At 40.9% G+C, this 18,805-nt stretch overlaps 1 protein-coding gene across 1 annotated transcript; it reads right to left on the bottom strand.

The window, feature by feature from the left end:
- Positions 1–62: 62 nt before the first annotated feature.
- LOC125967523 (RNA polymerase II elongation factor ELL2) lies at positions 63–16,540 on the bottom strand. The gene is made up of 12 exons (XM_049718701.2): positions 15,738–16,540; positions 15,468–15,515; positions 7,710–7,837; positions 6,712–6,875; positions 4,019–4,260; positions 3,465–3,589; positions 3,251–3,368; positions 2,722–3,169; positions 2,275–2,326; positions 1,417–1,588; positions 1,288–1,332; positions 63–1,180 (listed from the first exon to the last, which is right to left on the bottom strand). Exons 1-12 carry the CDS (start codon positions 15,879–15,881, stop codon positions 1,070–1,072), a joined length of 1,797 nt encoding a protein of 598 aa, XP_049574658.1. The 5' UTR covers positions 15,882–16,540; the 3' UTR covers positions 63–1,069.
- Between the last annotated feature and the right edge of the window lie 2,265 nt (positions 16,541–18,805).

Raw genomic sequence — 18,805 nt, 5'->3', positions numbered from 1 at the left:
TCAACAATATTCTAATTGATTGAGATGCACTTGCATATGACAGTATGGTGTGATGGGTGAAACACTGGTCAGACACTGCCTTTATTATTCCACACTGGTACTCCAAAAGCAGAATTCCCACCTCAAGTCTGTATTAGTGCCGTTTATGGTAGAACCGGAAATGTAGGCAATGTAAAAGGGACTAGTCACTTTGAGTTACATAAGGCGAAAAGGTTATTCAGCTCGCCCTCTTCGCAAATATCATGTGATTTATAATCTACACAGGCCTGGAAGAGGACGTAAGAAGGTCTTAAAATAAATAGATTAGCAGATCAGAGAAAAATACTTTGTTCCACATCATTGGACGGAGGTTTAATCATGCCGCCTGATATATTCCACCAGCAGTCAATTATGTGAAAGTGCGCTCAATAAATACTTTAGTTTAGCGGTAGGGGATCCCTAGCATTTAATCCGGCCTGCCGTGCCTTTCTACAAATTAAACCCCAGAAGGGAAATAATAAAATGACAAATGCACAGAACATAATAATAAACAACATTTGATCTTTGCATCATATATTTTCATGAATTTAAGATGGAGGACTTTATACAAAGCTGAAAAAGTTCCCTGGCTCCTGAATTAAACAAGTGCATTTCGGAGGCCATTAAAAAAAAACAAACAAACAAAAAAAAAAAACGCTGCAATTAAACAGTAGAGTTGCTAGAGATGAAGGGCTTGTAACTATACAAATATAACATTTTGTTTTAGTGTATCGTCAAAAAAAAAAAAAAAGAAAATATCAAAAGAGCAGAAGAGATAAGAGGCACTAGCAAAGCAGCAGACCAGAAGGCTTTCGTGGAACATTTCAAAGGAGGCAACTCTAATGTGTATTGATAAATCGAACAGGCGCTTCTGGTTAGCATTAACATAGCTTCCAGTGTTCCTGGTGGCTGTTTTTGCTGAGTCGAACATATTTCTTCTTGGACCGATTTGTGAGAGAAAATTGAGAAAAAAACAAATCTGCTCGTGGACCTAACATTGTTCATGAAAATCCCTCCGTTGCACAAATCCAACGCAAAGGGAGAGCCGGCGCTACGAGGAGCCCTGAGAGACGTCGTAGTCCACGATGAGCTGCTTGATGAACGACAGTTTCTGGTGCAGATATTCACAGCGCTTCTTCTCTTCCTGGTAACCCGGAAATTTCTGTGCACACAATCGACAAAAATTTTAATTGGACAGAAATAACCGAACATCCTAAATGAGAATAACTACCAAGTATTCTAGATCTAATCTGGAGTAATGTTTCTTACTTTTCGATACTTGTTGTATTTTTCTAAAATTTGATCTTCCATCACCTGTTAAAAGTAGAAGAACACAATTTAAGTAAGTTTTAGTATGGCAGCATAAAATCCATCAATAAAGTAGATAAAGTCATCCACCTTGTGTTCTTTGGTGCCGGGCGACATGCTTTTGATCTTGGACGCGAGCTGAACAAACATGTGAGTGATGGTGGCGATTCGGGTGTGCAGATCTTTATACTCGTCGTACTCTGCGTTGAAATCCTCCTGGTACCGCTGACGTTGTTCTACGCTTGTGATCCTGACATAGGCGCTGTAAATAGACATCTGATTTAGTGTGTGGCAAAAATTGTAAAATCACAAGCAGTCACAGAACGCCACTCCCGCTAAAACGATTTCATTTGTGACGTTTTCACTGCACTTCAGGATGCTGCAATTCTATTTTGTGCCACAAGACGGCGGCCTTTGACTGACATATTTTAAATCCTGCTCCAGTAAACTGCAACGTATTAGGACGGGGCTAGCTAACAAAAATAAAATACTATAAACAATATAAGGGTTAAAAAAAAACATATTACACATTAATGTAAAATGTCTTCCATCAAAAATACAATAAAACGCCTAATATGACTATGCCAACAGATATATCCTAACGTTGAACAAAAAAGTAATTTGAAAATTTGCCAAATCTGACACTTTATTTTTCTTTAAAACGACTAACTATGGGACAGAATTGCTTCTCTGCGTCCATTGCTGGTTTTAAACTTAGACTACAGTAAACCACACCTCCAACATGCTTGCTCCACGCCACTCTTTAGTCTTCCAAAAGTGTCACCTAAACTTCAGTTTTATTTAATAGAAATTGTAATATACTGTACTTGCAAGACTGTTTAAAAAAATAGTTATCACATCTGCTGACTATTAGTGGAAATGTAATACTCATCATGGATATGGGAAGTTTCAGTAAAATGTAAGAAATCACAACATGTTCAAACTTACCTCACATATTCCGGTTTCTCCACCAAGTCAATGTCATTAGTAATGTCACAATCTAAAAAAAAAAAACCCACACACAACACATAATGGATTAAGATATTACCAGCATGAGTCAGTCAAATAACCCCGCAGCGCATAACACTTTAACACGTCCATCTAGGAGACGCAGACGAGTTCAGAGGTGGGAGGCATCAGGGGAGGCGTCGCTTTAGGGAGCTCAAGAGCTGTTGTTGAGTGAGTCGGGAACATAACAGGCCCAACACTCCAGAGAGAGGGAGCTTAGGGGTGCAAACACACCTATACTTAGGAGATTATGTCGGCTAAATGCGTTGGGCGGCTACCTATGTTGATTCGGGAGCTCAGTGGTGGGGGTAAATTGCGAGAGTTTTGATTGACAGTCTGATTATGACATTTGAAATGTAATAAAATAACAAAAAAAAAAAGCCTTACTTCCAAGTTTGTCCTGGTCGTGCTTGAGATCCAGACTCTCCTCTGACCACCTTTTGTCCTGGTGGTCTTTCAACTTTTCCCGCTCCTTGTCTTTATGCTTTTTGGATTTTTTCTTCTTCTGTTGCTGTTGAGCGCAGTCCGACTCAGCCCGAGGTGGCTCGGGGCTCGTCGCTTTGGTTCTGTGCTGATCAGTCACTGGTATGTCTGCAGTGCTTGACACGTTAAGCGCTAAAAGGGAAGCGTGCTGGTGGTCTCCAACATAGCTCCCTAAAGTATTATTAGTCCTTTGGAAATCAGGTTTGGCGTGGAAACTAAGAGAATCGGCGACAGGTGCTCCCTTATTGTTTAAAAGTCCGTTGGTGACTGGCTGCTGTTGCGTCCTGTGATCATTTTGCCTTTGTCTCTTTGCTGCAAGAGGTTGTAGACTATGAGTAGGCATGGGGCGTTTCTGGAAGATCAACACAGATGCATGATTGAGATCATCTACAAGTGATGAAATCAAACCTAAGACATGACGCTGACTTCTCACCACTAGTGGGTTTTTTGTCAGACTGTGCTGCAGCGGCATTCTATCCCCGGATGGTTTCCCGATCGATTCATCGGCTTGAGGATTCCTCGAGTGGCCGTGCACGGGAGGTTGCGACTTCCTGAAAACAGACAGGAACAAAAGATGGAGGAAAATAAACATGAGAGAGTCACATGGGAGAACAGCTGCAATTCTTTTGTCCACACGTCAAACACACCTCAACAACAACCTGCTAACAAGTTGTCGCTCCTCCTCGCTGTAGCCAGGCCAGTCTCGCCGCACGTACTTGTAGAAGTCGTCTTTCAGGAGGTAGCTGCTATCTTTGGGGTTCACTTTTGCCACCTGAAATACAATTAAACGACCATTAAACAAACCCCGGCCTCCATTTTCATCTTTCTAGCCCACACTCATCCACTGTTGTCATAAGCAATACACTTGCACTCATTCTGATGAGTAACTCTGGATTTCTTCAGAATTGAAATTTGTCCTTAACGGGATGAGACTCTGAGGTTAAATTGATCTACTACAAACTACAGACAAATTGTCCTGTTCCCAAAACAAACACGTCTGCAGAGATAAGTCGCATTGACCCAATTACGTGCATGCAAACACACAAGTCTATAAAAACATGTATGAATGCCATCATAACAAAACAACAAACTTATCATGAACAGAACAGTCAAAACAATTTAGAATAAGAAATGAGTTGATACAATCCGGTTGCAGGTGTACCTAATGAAGTGTCCGATGAGCATATGCTCTTCCTCATACCTCTTCCAATATAGCTCCGAGCTCTGCCTTGTCCTTGGGACCGACCCGTTCTCTCTCCAGCCACAGCAGGAGCTCCGGCTTCCTGTAGGACTTTAGAGCCAGTAGATGAATGATGCGCTCCCTGAGGGGCTTCTGGTGGACCGAGGCCATGCTGCTGCTCCAGCGACTTGACACAGGTTTACAGAAGCTGCCGTCTGATGCAGACACAATGGGCGGCCTCTTATGGATCTTGACGCTTTTACCTGACCAATAGAAAAGGCAAAATGGGAAACGTGTGATGGTAACAATATAAAAATGGATGTGGAACTTGCGATGACGTGGTGACATGTCTGTCGAGGATTTAGAGGTCAACCTCAGCTAAGCTTCCATCGTGTATAAAAAGGTTAGCAGCTCTAATCAAATCAAGCTTTTTATAGTCCTCAAGTGTGATGGCAGTTCCAAAAAACATTGCCAGTACAGTTAATAAAAGTTTTATGATGGCACTCTGGAATGGTATATCTGTGATTTGTAGTGACATTCAAATCAATCATAAGTGACCCATCATCCAGAATTGTGTTTGGCAATTAAAGTTCCGCAGAACGACTTCCAATTCAGGATTTATTTTGCTGTCTAATATCAGCTAATTACTCAAATCATCTCAAATATGAATCAAACGTGAAAATTAATACTAATATTTTATTACTTCACGTTGAAGACAGAAAGTCACCGCACAGTAGCTATCACTTTGTCTTCTAAACTAAACAGGACCATTTCAGGCAAAATAAAATGTCTTTATTCAACTAACACAAAGGCTACGGAGATGTTGTTTACCCACGACATGCAGTTTCTTTATATTTATATTTTAAATTATGAACATTTTTGGCGAACAAAGAAAAGTGGCACAAATAATATCCAGTACACATTTTTCAATGAGCTTAGAGGAGCAGATAAATAAGGCAGACAAAATTCTAAAAACTACCTGATAATCGTATTTAGCCGCACTATCTCCACGACGACCTCACCCCCCCCCCAAAAAAAAATAAAAAAACAGCTATTAACCTCCAAAGTGCACGCAAGCCATTTGTCTTCCAGGTGAAACTGATCTCTTCAGCAGACAGCTTGTAGGGCATGTTAGGGCACGGACGGGTGAGAGCTATCTCCCCTTGCTAATCTTATTACGCATGAAGCTGTACTTGGAAGGTCACCGTATGTGCTATGTTATCTGCAAAGTCAGACATAAATCACATTTGCAAAACTTAAGGGAAGAATGAAACAATGAGGCCTATGGACAATTATATGACTCTTCTTCAGGTTGTTTAAGAGAAGGTCCAAAAGTTACAAGAGCACGGCAATCATCTTCACCTTCAAAAAAGTTGATACACAATCTACAAAGGCCAAGTGTGGTCAAAAGCAACCAGTTTGAGCAAGAGTCTGGAGCTCGGCACCACGCGGGGGTCTGATAGTCCTGCCAGGAAAGAAAATTGCGTAACTGCAGCCAGGGTTGAAGTGGAGAAATAAAAGAGAAGAAAGAAGCTGGCAAGTGCATAACTGCACATTTAATTTACGATGCACGATGCTCATGATTCGTACCATCTGATAGAAAACGTCAATGTGTCTTCAGATGTGAGCAATCCCATTGCTTACTTTTTCCCTCCTGATGTACGTAAAAAACATTACTGGGAATTATGGGCCTATCAAATAAAAATAAGAGGGAATAACTTATGATGACGTTTGGATTCTTACATCTGCAACAATAGTTTAAAGACGCACTCTTCAAATGTCACTCTGGGCAAGTGTGTCTTTTTTCTTTCAAAAGCCAGATGCTATCGTCAATGGAATTTCACTGGCAAGCAATGGGTAAAAAAAAAAAAAAAAAAAAATGCTGGAAAACTGATATCACACCGCAGACATGTGCTTACTGATAAGTCAAATAATAAAAACAGATAAGATTTTGACTAACTGAGCACTAATAAAATGTTTGTAGTCATAACATTTGAAATTCTATACAAAATATGTCTAAAATATTCACTGGGATTGAGCAAGAACTAAAATTCCTAAATTTCTTAGGGGCATCGATGTACACCGTAGCTAAGCTAAGCGTAACATAGCACTGTGTAGCATCGGTGGAGTTTTTGATGGTCTGTAATCTTTGGGATTTTCCAGTAGAAAATGAACCATTAAGAACGGCCAAGTTGGAAATTTGGTGAATTCCATTTTTATAAACCATCTATCCATATCCACCATTAAAATCGTGGTTGAGTTAGCGCCTCTCCCAGGCTGGCTGCCAGCCAATCACAGGGCACACGTATAATAAACAACCTATAAACAATTCAGCCCTCAATGAACCTAAAATGGAATGTGGCTGGAGTAGCTGCAAAAAGCACATTACAAGCATGGAGAGAGCATGCAAACTCCACACATGCGGCCCTGAGCCAAGATTGGAAGCTGGAACTATGAAGCCGACCTTCTAACCAATACATCACCCAGCTGCTGCAGGAAATAAAATTGAATCCAATCCATTCCAAGATGGCTTTTGCATTTCATAACTATTTTCCTATAGAAAATACTGGCACTAAATGATACACAATCTGTTCTTGAGTCAAACTGTCACCACTGGAGGATAGTATGTGTGTCTGTGAGGCAAGTCCCTTCACAGTAATATAAAAACACTGAGGCCCAAAATGACTTTTGGGTTGTGAGTCATGAACACTCACTGGGACGCGTGGCTCCGGGTTTTATCTCAATGGCCGAACGGCTCCAGCTATCCTTCTCGACCTGAGACATCCTCTCGCGTGTCATCTGGTAGGAGTCCTCGGTGGCGCACACGGTGATCTTGTCCTGGATGACTCCTTGCCCTTCCAGCTGCTGGCGGCCATCACTGCAAAACCAACAAGACCAAAAGAAAGCCGCTGAGCTGTAGGAGCTTTAAGCTGTCAACGCCGTCAAGACAAAGTCCAGTGAGCACAGCGGCGTACCGACATAGACTTCAGGGCAACAGTGCGGTTTGAAGCCGGAGCTGGCCAAGATGGCCGTGGTTACTTTATGTTATGTCACAGACTGGATATAGCCCGGTGTGCTACGTGGTATCAAGACAAAAGATTCATGGCAGGATACGGCCTGTGGAAAACCTCCAGCTTAGCTTGGTCAAACCTGGCTTCAAACGGCTGCCTTGCAAAATTCTTCTAGGACAAAAGTCATGCGTCACACGTGAAATGGCTGGGCTGCTTCATTTGCACGCATGACTGCACACTTTCTTTTGGAAATATCAACTCACTGGTGGGGCCAAAGCGAGCATACGAGATAGGACGTGTTAAAACGCTGAATAAAAGAATGAAGATTGAATTTCGCCCTTCCCTAAACAAATAGAAGTGCTTGTTTCCTTCCTCTTCATACTTATTAGAAAATGACAAACAAGACAAGAAACTGAAAATGGGCTTATTTCTGCAAGACAAGAAATGTGATGTGATAAGTGTGCTACAATTTTCAATTATTAATATTTTTGGACATATAAGGATGTCAGAGTTATTAAGACAGATGGGAAGTGTTTTGGACAGGGATGGTAAAAACAAAAATAAAATAAAAATACAATAAATAAAATAAAAAATAAATAATTAAAATAAATAAATAAATAAATAAATAAATAAATACATAAAAATACATAAATTTTCTGTTCAACCTTGAGAGTACTCCCTGCATTTCTTCGGCTTCCTACCTTGAAACATACTGATGGATGCAGTCAAAGCTGGCCTGTGGCTGGTCTTTACAGTCGCTGGATAAATAGAAGGAGAAGACCCGAAGCGCATTTGGCGATTCCGCTGTGGGAGCTGGGAGCTTAATGTACTGTAAAGGAAACGAGGGAGAAAAGCTAAATTAGGTGACTTGAAAACAAAAGTGACCTATACATGCAAGGTCTGTTGGAAAAGCTAACAATAACATTCAGAACAAGCCGACTCAGCGTTTGTGAGTTTCACTTCATTCTTATCTGCCAGCTGCACAAGTCTTGACTTGCAGGATTTTGCAAGTCTTTCAATCAAATTTCATGTGGTTTCCTATGAAAGTTAACTCGCAGGTGGCTCATCTTAGCATGTGACATAACACTTTAGAACGGTGTACTATTTATCTCTGCCATACACTGGAGTAAGCTTGTGTATAGGGTTAATCCCGGATGTGTTTTTCAAGAGACAGAGGTCAGAAAACATTTGTTACTGAACCACTGTTACGTTTGCATTCTGTGATTGATTCACTTTCACAAGCAATTAGTTAGAGTACACGATGCACACAAACTGAACAGAACATGAAGGTTCACCACAACCGGTCAAGTTCTGATGTCCTCTGATTTCTAAGATTTAAAAAAAGTGTATCATCATTGTGTTGCTTTTCAGTGGCTATCCTACTTTGTGTACACTTTTTACTTTTACCACTAAATTTAAGACAACAGACTTAACCAATAAATTTTAAATCATGTACAAGCCTAAAAAATTTTTTACCTAAAGGAATAACTGAGAAAATGCTAAAAATTACTCCACCATGATAGTAAAACGGTCTCTGAAATGTGCAATCTTGCTTTCCGAGAGAAAAGCATGCAAGGGAAGCATCTGACTAATCTTTGGCGCTGTTGTTTATATTGGCGCAGAGTAAAAGAACAAGAGCTAAACACATTGCAAACGTTCATAAGGCATTAGGCAGTTGTGCAAAGGTCACCTTACTGGCACACCAAAGAATAACAATTGTAAAACTTCCCTATTAAAAAAAAAAAAAAGGAATTTAAAAAATGTGTGGGTGGTAGTTAGAGCAAAAATATGTGGTGTGGAAAAATGCCATTTCATAGGAGGACAGCAGTCCGATCTCCACTCAGCTATAAAACTGTGCTGGCCTTGTTAAAAAAAACAGCCAGCCTCTCTAACTGGGAGCACATGGCCGCACGTGATTTATTTGGAGAGGCGGTGAGGAGAGTGCGGATAGACACGTCGACGCTAGACAAGAATTGTGGCTAAGCCATCAGTATCAAACCTAAGGCCCGGGGGCCAGATACGGCCCTCACATCATTTTATGTGCCCCGCGAAGACAAATTGTGCATTGACTTCATGTGTCAATACGAAAATGACAATTTTCTTCACTTTTAAAAACTACAAATATTGTTAGCAATTTTTATTACCATTCATCTTCTATTTGTTTTTACTAGACTGTCATAATGGCCCTCCGAAAGAAACTATGAGTACAATGCGTGAGTTTGACACCGCTGGTCTAAGCGCAATGTTATTTTTAATTTAATTGACTTAGGGTCTGGGTCAACCTCAAGAAGTAATTAATTAGACCATGATGATTATGTCTTGAGCCGTCAAACCTCATCTCCACTTATGACCGCCACCACGGAGGTTACGTTCAGCACTTTTTGCTTGTTAGTGGGATTACACACAAAAAAAAAAAAATTCTGGAAATGGCATTAATGTGCTATAATACACAGCACTGTGCTCGTTTTTTGCTTTACCATGACTAACTACAGGCGTAATTACGTAATATTCATTTTCACTCAATTTTGCAGTTTAGTATGAACGGGGATTTTATGGACCTTGATATTTTTTAACCGCCACAACAAATAAAAAAAACATATTGTTTAACTTGAGAGTGCAGAAAATCATTTTATGATACAGTGACTGGTTAGGTTTGTAACCTGCAGTGTTAAGGAAAGTGGGAGGGAATGCTACACTTCACACTCAGGCTGCAAAATACGAGCTGCGGGAGGTCGTTTTTTGTGATGGGGAATGAAAGAAAGGCATGTGCCTATCATGTACTCCACGTTAATCGGCCGACCACAATCGGTGGCCTGGCATTCGGAGCACCACTATTCTGTAGTGGAAATGTTTTACAAGAGGAGTTCACACAATTAGATGAAAGCCATTTGAATCTGGGTCACATAGCCTTCACTAGAATCTTTCACATTCAACATTTAAAACAAAAAAAAAATAGCTGATTGGACAACATTTGTTATTGTAATATAGTCTGCTTTGTTGTCATTTTAATGCTCGTAAAATTCTTGGTCAAAGTCCACTGGTTGGTTGGCCCCAGGGTTTGACTGATAATAATCATACAAATGACACTATTTTGGTTTTTGATGGACTTCCTTTTCCCCCATTTAGAGTAATCAAGCTCTCGAGATAAACATTGTGACCCTTTTGTAAGGACGTGGAGGAGACTTGGCGCTGGTCAGCAGAATAGTCTCATGTGGCTTGCTGGCGCAATCTGATCACTGTTGAACTCTGCTAAGTGTTTTTTCCCAAGTCATTTCCGACCCTTTTACTCCTATGTCGTCTTCTGCGACCTTCGAAGTGTTAAAAACTTCCACAGTGACATAACACTCTCCAAAGATCTACGGATCAGAAGATTGTTTCTGGCACAAGCCCCTTACAAAACATGTGTTGCCGCTCCACTTTAACTAGGCGCTAAAAACAGTGGACACAGCTAATCCATTTCCATCCTTCCCTAGGTTGGAAACATTACATGAGCAGCAACATCAGGCAGAAAAAAAAAAATGAAAATTACTCATCTTCCAAATGAAGTGGGCACGTCGAAGGGCAAAAATCTAAAAATGAGTATTCTGATTATATATGGACATAAATTTCAATGGAATGAGCCGAGAGGAAATCTTTATTTCTACAGAAATGGTATTAGTTTCACTCTCAGTCATCAGAAATGTCTTGGCGCACAGGACAGGAAAAGGCTCCTTTTCCTGGCGTTATCAAACTATAAAGTTGATGGAACAAAAACTGTGAGAGACTGCTGTCGGTGCACCGGGCTTAAGTTTCCTGCGAGCTTTTAGTTGAATGTGGTGTCGGGGTGTAGAACTCATGCAGCCTATTGTTTCCATATCCTCTGCAGCCTGAGTAATGGCCTTCTGAAAACAGGCCGTCTTTTGTTCCGGCCTCCTGGACTCCAGAGCCGTGGCACTGCCTCGCCTCTCTGGTTCGATGGGGGGGGGGAGGAGGAGAAAGGAGGTGGGAGAGAAACTTGTCGCCACCACCGCTGTCTGTTAGCAGCGGGAGACGAGCCACCCTCGGCTGGATTCACAATACACGCGCCCCACGTGTGACTGCGTGTGTTAATCCAGCGTGAGCAACTGGAGGCTGAGCTTTTCTCGCTAGGGTGTAATCAACATTTCTGCCAGTCGCAAGGCCGAGGAGGAGCAAGGCAAAAGGATGAGCTCTCAGTGACACACAAGGAAAAGCAGGTCATAAAACACACACACATACCAGACAGCCTGGCTGCCTCCTCATCCTCGCCGCTGGCAAATAAACTCTTCGTCTCAGCCCAACAAAAGAGAAGATTTGTTCCCAGGACTACTAGTTGCCATTTTGGGCTGAGCATAGCCTCTCCCTTGACCCTAGTAGGGTCATTACGCATTTTGCTAGCTTAGCTCGTTTTTACCAAACTGTACAAAAAGGTGGCAGTGTTTCTTTGGGTGAAAAATTAGTAGTAATTTAACAGTGGAAATATCACACACAGATAAAAATACATCTACGTTGCATTGGCCCCGAAGTTATAACATTTGGAATGTGACCTAACTTTTCTGGAAAAATATTCCAAATAGTCAAAACTGCACGTGTGCTTTTCATTTTCCTTGGCTTTTGGTGTTTAGCGTGATGATGTCACAGGATTTATATAGTAATAAAGTGCTGATTCACGTAAAAATTTAAATTATTGTGATATAGGAAAGTGGTATGCATATCTCCACCCTGGCTGCTCAATAAAATCTGACTAATTTCACAAAAAGTCAACAATGGTTATAAAAGAATTAGTAATTGAAATGAAGCTTCGAATTTGCTTCACAAACCAGTTGGAATATATTTTGACTCCTCAAGATGGCAGTATTAGTTGAACATCGGGGTGAACGTACACTGACTTGCCATTTCTTAAACGCTTTTATTCAAACAGTGCCATCTAGAGGAGTCAAAAAATACAACTGGTTCATAACGTACATGTGAAGCTTCATTTTCCCATCACTATAAAGAATACAAGTTCGTAGTCGTATTCAGTCATGCTACTCGGTATGAGGCAGGCCTAAAAATAAAAATGTTTTAAGCTTTATAATACAAAAACTTTTTCCAGATAAAGCAAAAAATTCCAAGATTGTGACACAATCCAGAGGATGCAGTTTTTAAAAGAGGCATAGTTACTGTGTAATTTTTCATCATGTTATTTACCAGCTACCACAGTAAAGTAGCTTGAGTTAATTTGACCCAGTTTTGCATGACTAATTGTTTATCTCTATTTCATTATCGACTTATTTTTAATATAATATTTCAGTCGGATGGGTCCACGGCTGGTGTCGCTTGCTCAGATTCACATGCTGGGTGATTAATGCGAATGCCTCCGGCGGGAGACGGCGCATGTAATCAAGACTGAGCTTGTAATCACCTTCCATTTACAGTTTTACAGAGACAAAGCCACAAGCTCCAATGCTGCAGGGGAGAAGAAGTCAGGAAGCGTCCTTGAGATTTCCCCAAAACCGATGCCAAGAAGAATTTGTCTCTGGCAGGTGCTCGAGGCCAGACTGTCAACTTCAACAAATCGTGGGTCAGCGCAACCCCCGCCCGCACCCACCACCCCCGTGTGGCCCCCAAGCAAGGCCGGCTCTACACATACTTTGACACGTGTGTGTGGCAGGGAAACAAGCAGCCTTTTATACCTCCTGAGCCAGCACCCTGGATTTTCACATGAGGGAATTAAACGCGACGCCATTCTTGTAAGCCAAGATGAACTGCTTGATCACACACAGAAGTCATTTTTCCACCATCTCAGTGGTCACTGTGTTGTTGGAGGAATGCCAGTTTTCTCCAAGAGCAGGGAATCCTTAAACCCAAAATTCACTCCACTCGCATGCTCACAGGATCCATTAGGCATGTGACATGTTCAAATACTGTACAAAGAAATGGAGTGTAACATTCAAGTTCCCTCAGGGGGACAATAGAATTTGTTGTTGTTTTGCCTTCTGCTGCTTCCAGCCACTTTGATTATTCAGCACTTCCTGTAACCATCAGCTATCATCAGCTAAGGAAAAAGAAAATCAAAACTTTATTCGACTTGCGTAACTTCGAGCCAAAAATGTTAGCTTCTGCTCCGTTACCTGCACAGCAGGGATTTTTTTTTTTTTTTTTTAAACCATGGTGCTCAAGCCTATGAAAAAGAACCCTCCAGGATGGAGTACAGTACATTGCATCTGTACTGACTGTAATGCATTAGGATGAGGAAGTCAATTCATTGCGGGTGACAAAACACAGGCCACATTCCCTTGCTCCTTGTTATTCAAATGAGAGGCAAGGAAACACACACACATGGTTCCCCCAGGGGATTTCAGCTGATCTTGCCAGGCTAAAGAGCGCTGTACAATGGACTGGGGGGTGTTGCGGGAAATGAATAACTCATGCCTTTAAAACGTTGAGCACAAAAACAAGAAGCAAACACTTCAAAACACGCAAAGGCAAAATGAAACTGGTTATTTGTTGACTTTACGACTGGACCATGCACTGCAACAGGTTGTATTACTCGTCCAAAACTAGCATTAGGTCTTAACAAACACAGACGAGAGAGCATTGTTATCAACTCTGCTAATACGCTCCTCTGCCGCCTACTAACACAAAAGCATGCACGTTTGAGTCAGTCAAGACAGAGAGAGCTGACACTGTCATGCAGAGTATTATGGCTCCTAATTACCTCTAAACATTCATTTGGTTAATGACTGTGTAGAAATTCCCGTCATCCAGTAGCAATAACAAAGGAGGGAAACTACAGATAAAAACCACGACGAGCATTTACATCAAACAGGTGTCCAATCGTGGTGCATCCAGGTAAGTCATACATAAAAAAAAATCTGAAAAAACTTGTCCATGGAGCCATGAACTGCAGTAACATTAGTCATTTTTTAAAGCGGATAAATAAGTAGGTCTGTAACTACTTTCACATACCGTCTGTCTACATGTTTTGCTGCACCGTTTGTGACAGCTTTACTATTATGTTAGCATCAAGCTAGTAGACTCAAAATTTAAAAAAAAGTTATGTTTAATCTACATACAGAATATGTAATTGTCTTTGATGTTTAATATGATGTTACATTTTAATTGGGTAGCTAGTATTAAACACCTTAGAGCCTCTTTTTAATCACGATTTGATCACTTTACCAAACTGCTGCTTGTTCTGAGTTGAGTTCACTCTCAAGTTGGGTCTGCACACAGCTACACTAATGAATATTATGAAAGTGTATAATGATATTAATAACATTGGGGCATGTAGACACAACTAGTTAGTAGTCATGTCCAGACAGGAACATTGGCAAGCTGCAGCTATTTCCCACCAACGTGTGTAATTACTGAAAAGTAAAACATTCCCTGAGGTCCAAACTGTAGCTATCCCTGACGACACGCAGTCTACACACAAACACAGATATGATCTAGTGGTGCTTGCTGCAGATTCTGGATTATTGGAAACCCTCCCTCTTCTCCCTCCCCCTCTTAAAAAAAAAAAAGTTTCTAACACGTAAACACCCGCCGGGAGCAACATTAACTTCCCACGAGGCAATGCAACCAATGTGCGTCATGGGGGGGGCTTTTCGCTTGACAGATGAATGCTCCTCACTGCATTTGTGACTCAGAATGTGAAAGTTTGTGTGTGTGTCACTCACTCCCTGTCACTCCACAGTAGCGAGCCTGACCCAATAACCTGCAAGCTTCCAATGAGCTGTAAGCATAAACCCCCATTATGGATCATTACAGCACATACAATATGTGGCAAAGTCTACTTTGCAGCTACACAATAGCGGAAAAACTATGGCCTTGATCATATTTTAAAATGTCGCTGAGGGCATTGTTTTTTGCTGACGGGGAGGAAGCATCGATCATTGTCATTTTTTCGTACAGTAGCAAACAATATTATTAAACTACTAATTAAAATAAAGTACAAAGTCGTCTCATGGATAAATACAGTAAAATAAACAACGAAAAACATTATGGAGGCAAAATCTACTTGATTAATAATATTACGATTTTTTGATCGGAGATGGCAAACTCAGATATACGGGAAGATTCAACATAATAATCCATCTGCAGGTGCTGCGATCAATATATCATATTTATTACATATGACAACTTTAAATTTTGGTATTGAGCTTGGCAAGCATTGTGAAAGTTGACACGCTTGATCTGCTTTCGAAGGCCACGTAAAATGACATGGTCGGCCAGATCTGGCCCCCGGGCCTTCAGTTTGACATCTATACGTTATAAAATAGATGTTTTTTTTTTTCAAATGTATATGAATGTACATAAACAAATAAATTGAAAGTTGTACCGGTGGAGCGGTGAGTTAATTTATTTCCCCCCCCCCCCCCCCCCCCCCCCCCCAATGTGGTAAAATGAAGTACGAAAATATTATTTGGTTAGGGGATATGAAAAAAAATCAAAATAGAAATTAATCATGTCCTTACCCCTTGACTGCCCTCGAAACAGATAGTCGGCTCACTTGGTAAATTAGCCTGAGTGAAAGAGAGAGAAAGAAAAAAAATAACATTTAAACAAGCGCGTGTGTACGATGATGGTCTCTCATTAGGCGCGTCTCGCTTGTAAAGTTAAGCGCAAAGTGCTGACGGATGACACAAATATATTTTGAAATAAAAAGGTAGCAATTAAGATAATAAAGCAGGGAAAACAACTTGTGATAAGTGAGCGTGTGTTCGGTATGCACGCGCCACAGGTACCTTGAGGTTCTGGTAAGCCTCCAGTGCTCGAATGGCGGTGTCGGTGAGCTTGACGTGGTAAAGTGTCCGGTTGGGTCCGAGTTTGCTATTGCTGTTTTTCCCGCACGACAGCCCGTAACGGCGGTCCTGCCCGAGCGAAGCCATCGCTGGCTCTCCCTTTCGGAGTCCGCTCGGCAAATTAATGCAGTCTTTCCCAAGTAACGCTCAAACCGGGTGACGTCAGCCTACGTTACAAAGTGGGCGGGGCTATGATGACGACGTCGGTTTATGCACTCGCCTCGCTCTTTTAATTGCTTTGCTGAGAAGGGCCAGTAATCGTTTTATTCTAATTCATTGGCAGCAAATCAATTTAAATATTGAATGTAAATCGTTTTATTAAATGCTTTTCATCCACTTTCTCGATTTGAGTTTTAAAAATTAACCCGTGATCCAAAATGCGTAAAATCAAATCACCATTCATTTTTACACTACAGATGCTACAAACCGAGTGTTTGCATATCACTAAGTGAAAACACACGAGTGACAGCGGCGGCAGCAAAAGCAGGTGAGTCTGACAGGTATAAGCCTATTTAGCTAAATTCTTAAGCCACGCCAAGCCTGAATGAAAGTACGTAAAAGGAGGAGGAGGTTACTGTGGGTCAAAGAAGCAAGAGCAGGTGGCAGAAAAACGTCACATACTGCATAAGCCTTCAATGAAGCTTTCCTAATGGAAAACCATTTGCTACTTTCAGGGAATGCACTAGACAAACATTTTTAGAGTCAATAAAAATTTAACAATGAGCAATTTGGCAGTGATCAACATCCGAACTAAAAGTATGTGAAAAAACGTGCTCTCGTGGTCACCAAATCCCTTCGGGCCTCACCAGCAGGTTTTCAAAAGGTGAGATCTGGAAGATAAAACCCTTGACCCCCCCCTTCCATCGCTACCTGACTTGTCAGTCTCATCCACTCATTGTCCGTGCTTCACCATCTGTTTCGCGGGGAGTAGAGCGCATCGACCAACTCCCAGGAGAGATGCGTCACACCTGAGGGCACAAAGTCCCAGAACACCTGCGAGAAGCTCAGTTTGCTCACAATGTACGCAGTCTCAGAAAGAAAAAAAAAGGTACTTTTGTGCTCCAAGGTATACATTTTTGTGATGGACTCTGTAGGGTTAACAATTGAACCCCTTGGTACAATTAAGTTGAAGAAAAGGTACACAAATTGTCCCCAGGGGATCATTTCTCTATCTTGTTTGCATGTAAGAATACAAACAAGTGAATAGTTTTCAAAAGAGCTCACTGTTTAATGGAATACAGATTAAATAAATACACATTGTAAAACTTGTAATCGAAACTAGGAGTGGTAAACGTGTTGCACTTTGAACACCATTTACAATGATTCTTGTGAAGAAGAAAAAAAAGCTGTTTTGTGTGAATTATTTGTTCACTCTACTTTTCAGGATGAACTTTTTTTTGTTGATAAATACATTTTCATGAGATAACATCAGTTGAACATGAGGTGGAGCAAAAAAAATTAAAAATCAAGATTGCTAGCATACTGTAGCAGTCAAGGCTTCAGTGTGCAAAGTGCAAGAATTTCAAGGCTGTGTGTTACTTGCAAAGCAAGTAGATTATTCACTGTGAAGACCTTTGAGGTCTGTTGTTGTGAAAAAAAACAAGAACAATCAGCTTCATGATTTGTGGGTGCATTCCGGGTAAGCGGAACACTAGCCCACTAGATCAAAGTTTACAAATAAACACAGTGGCCTTTATATACGAATGAACCGACACGAGTTTTTCCGAGATATGAGTCGTCATTGCGCTGCTTGGTGGCGGCGAATTCAATCAGCTGACTTCACAACAAGTGACATTTTGGCCGAGTGAACGCTAACAAATCTTCCAAAAAGCTGTTTAGCGCCACTCCTAGTTGAATTTTTCTCTCAAATTAAACAACAAAGAAAACATGTATTTAAAACAACCAAAATTGACATAAATTCTCTTTTTGGACTGGCTCGCACACACACACACACACGCACGTGTGTAAACAGGGCCCAGGTGTGTGTTTTACTGAGATGACTTTACAGCTGCCACTTTGACACCGACTGCTGTGGCGCATCATTCCATGCATGAGCACAGAGATGATGAAGAGCTGCGGTGTCCTCGCATGACTCCAGAGAATGTTCTCTGCTCTTGCTTTCATTTTAGTTCCATTCTGCTTGCAGCGCGTTCTGTCTGCAAATAGTTAGACAACAATAAATGGAGAGTGCCGTCACCAGAGGAGTGCGTGTCCTTTTTAAACCACAGGGGGCACCGTGTGATGGAATTAGCCAATAAAAGACAGACAGCAGCATTTATATGGAGGGACCAGGAAGCGGTGTCTTAACTTTTATCTCTGCAAAGAATCCACCCAAGGTAAAAAATGAAAAAACATCACATATTTTACTCTTAGGTTCCGTTTACAAATTTTATCATCCCTTTCTGGGTTTTATTGTTTCTATATGTGTGTGAAAATGTATCGATTAATTGACAAAAAAAAAACGATTTTCAAATTAAGTAATTTAGAAATCGAGTAATCGTTTAGAATTTTTTTTTACTAAATATTGTCCAAATAAGATTTCAGGCTCTCAAAATTAACAATTATTTAAATTATCTAGTCCTTCTTGAAAGCAGACTTGATCTTTTTGTGTTTAATCAAAATAACACATTTGCAAACTTGTGCTTTTACTTTGAAAAATAATCACCATCAATCTGTCGTGTGATTTTGCTCAGCTGTTGTTTAGTTGTTTTCTAATCACAAAATAATACCAAATAAATAAATGTATTCTGATAACAAACAATAATTTGGTGGTTAGCGCATCTGCCACACAGTTCGAAGGATCGGGATTTGAATCCCTACTCTGGCCTTCCCGTTATGAGCTTGTATTTCCTCCCTGTGCTTGCGTTTCCAGGACGTTGCAGTACTTCAACAAAGATGATGCATTTGCTTTTGAAGCCTGATTAGAGTTGTCTGTGACAACCAGGTAATCATGTGTGAAGGCCACCCACGGAAAAAAAAAGACCTCACAAAAGAGCTCCGCTTCATCTTAT

The sequence above is a fragment of the Syngnathus scovelli genome, chromosome 4, assembly GCF_024217435.2.
Source record: "Syngnathus scovelli strain Florida chromosome 4, RoL_Ssco_1.2, whole genome shotgun sequence".
In the NCBI taxonomy this organism is placed as follows: Eukaryota; Metazoa; Chordata; class Actinopteri; order Syngnathiformes; family Syngnathidae; genus Syngnathus; species Syngnathus scovelli.
The sequence above is the reverse complement of the archived record's forward strand: the minus strand, read 5'-3'. Positions and strand labels throughout refer to the sequence as shown.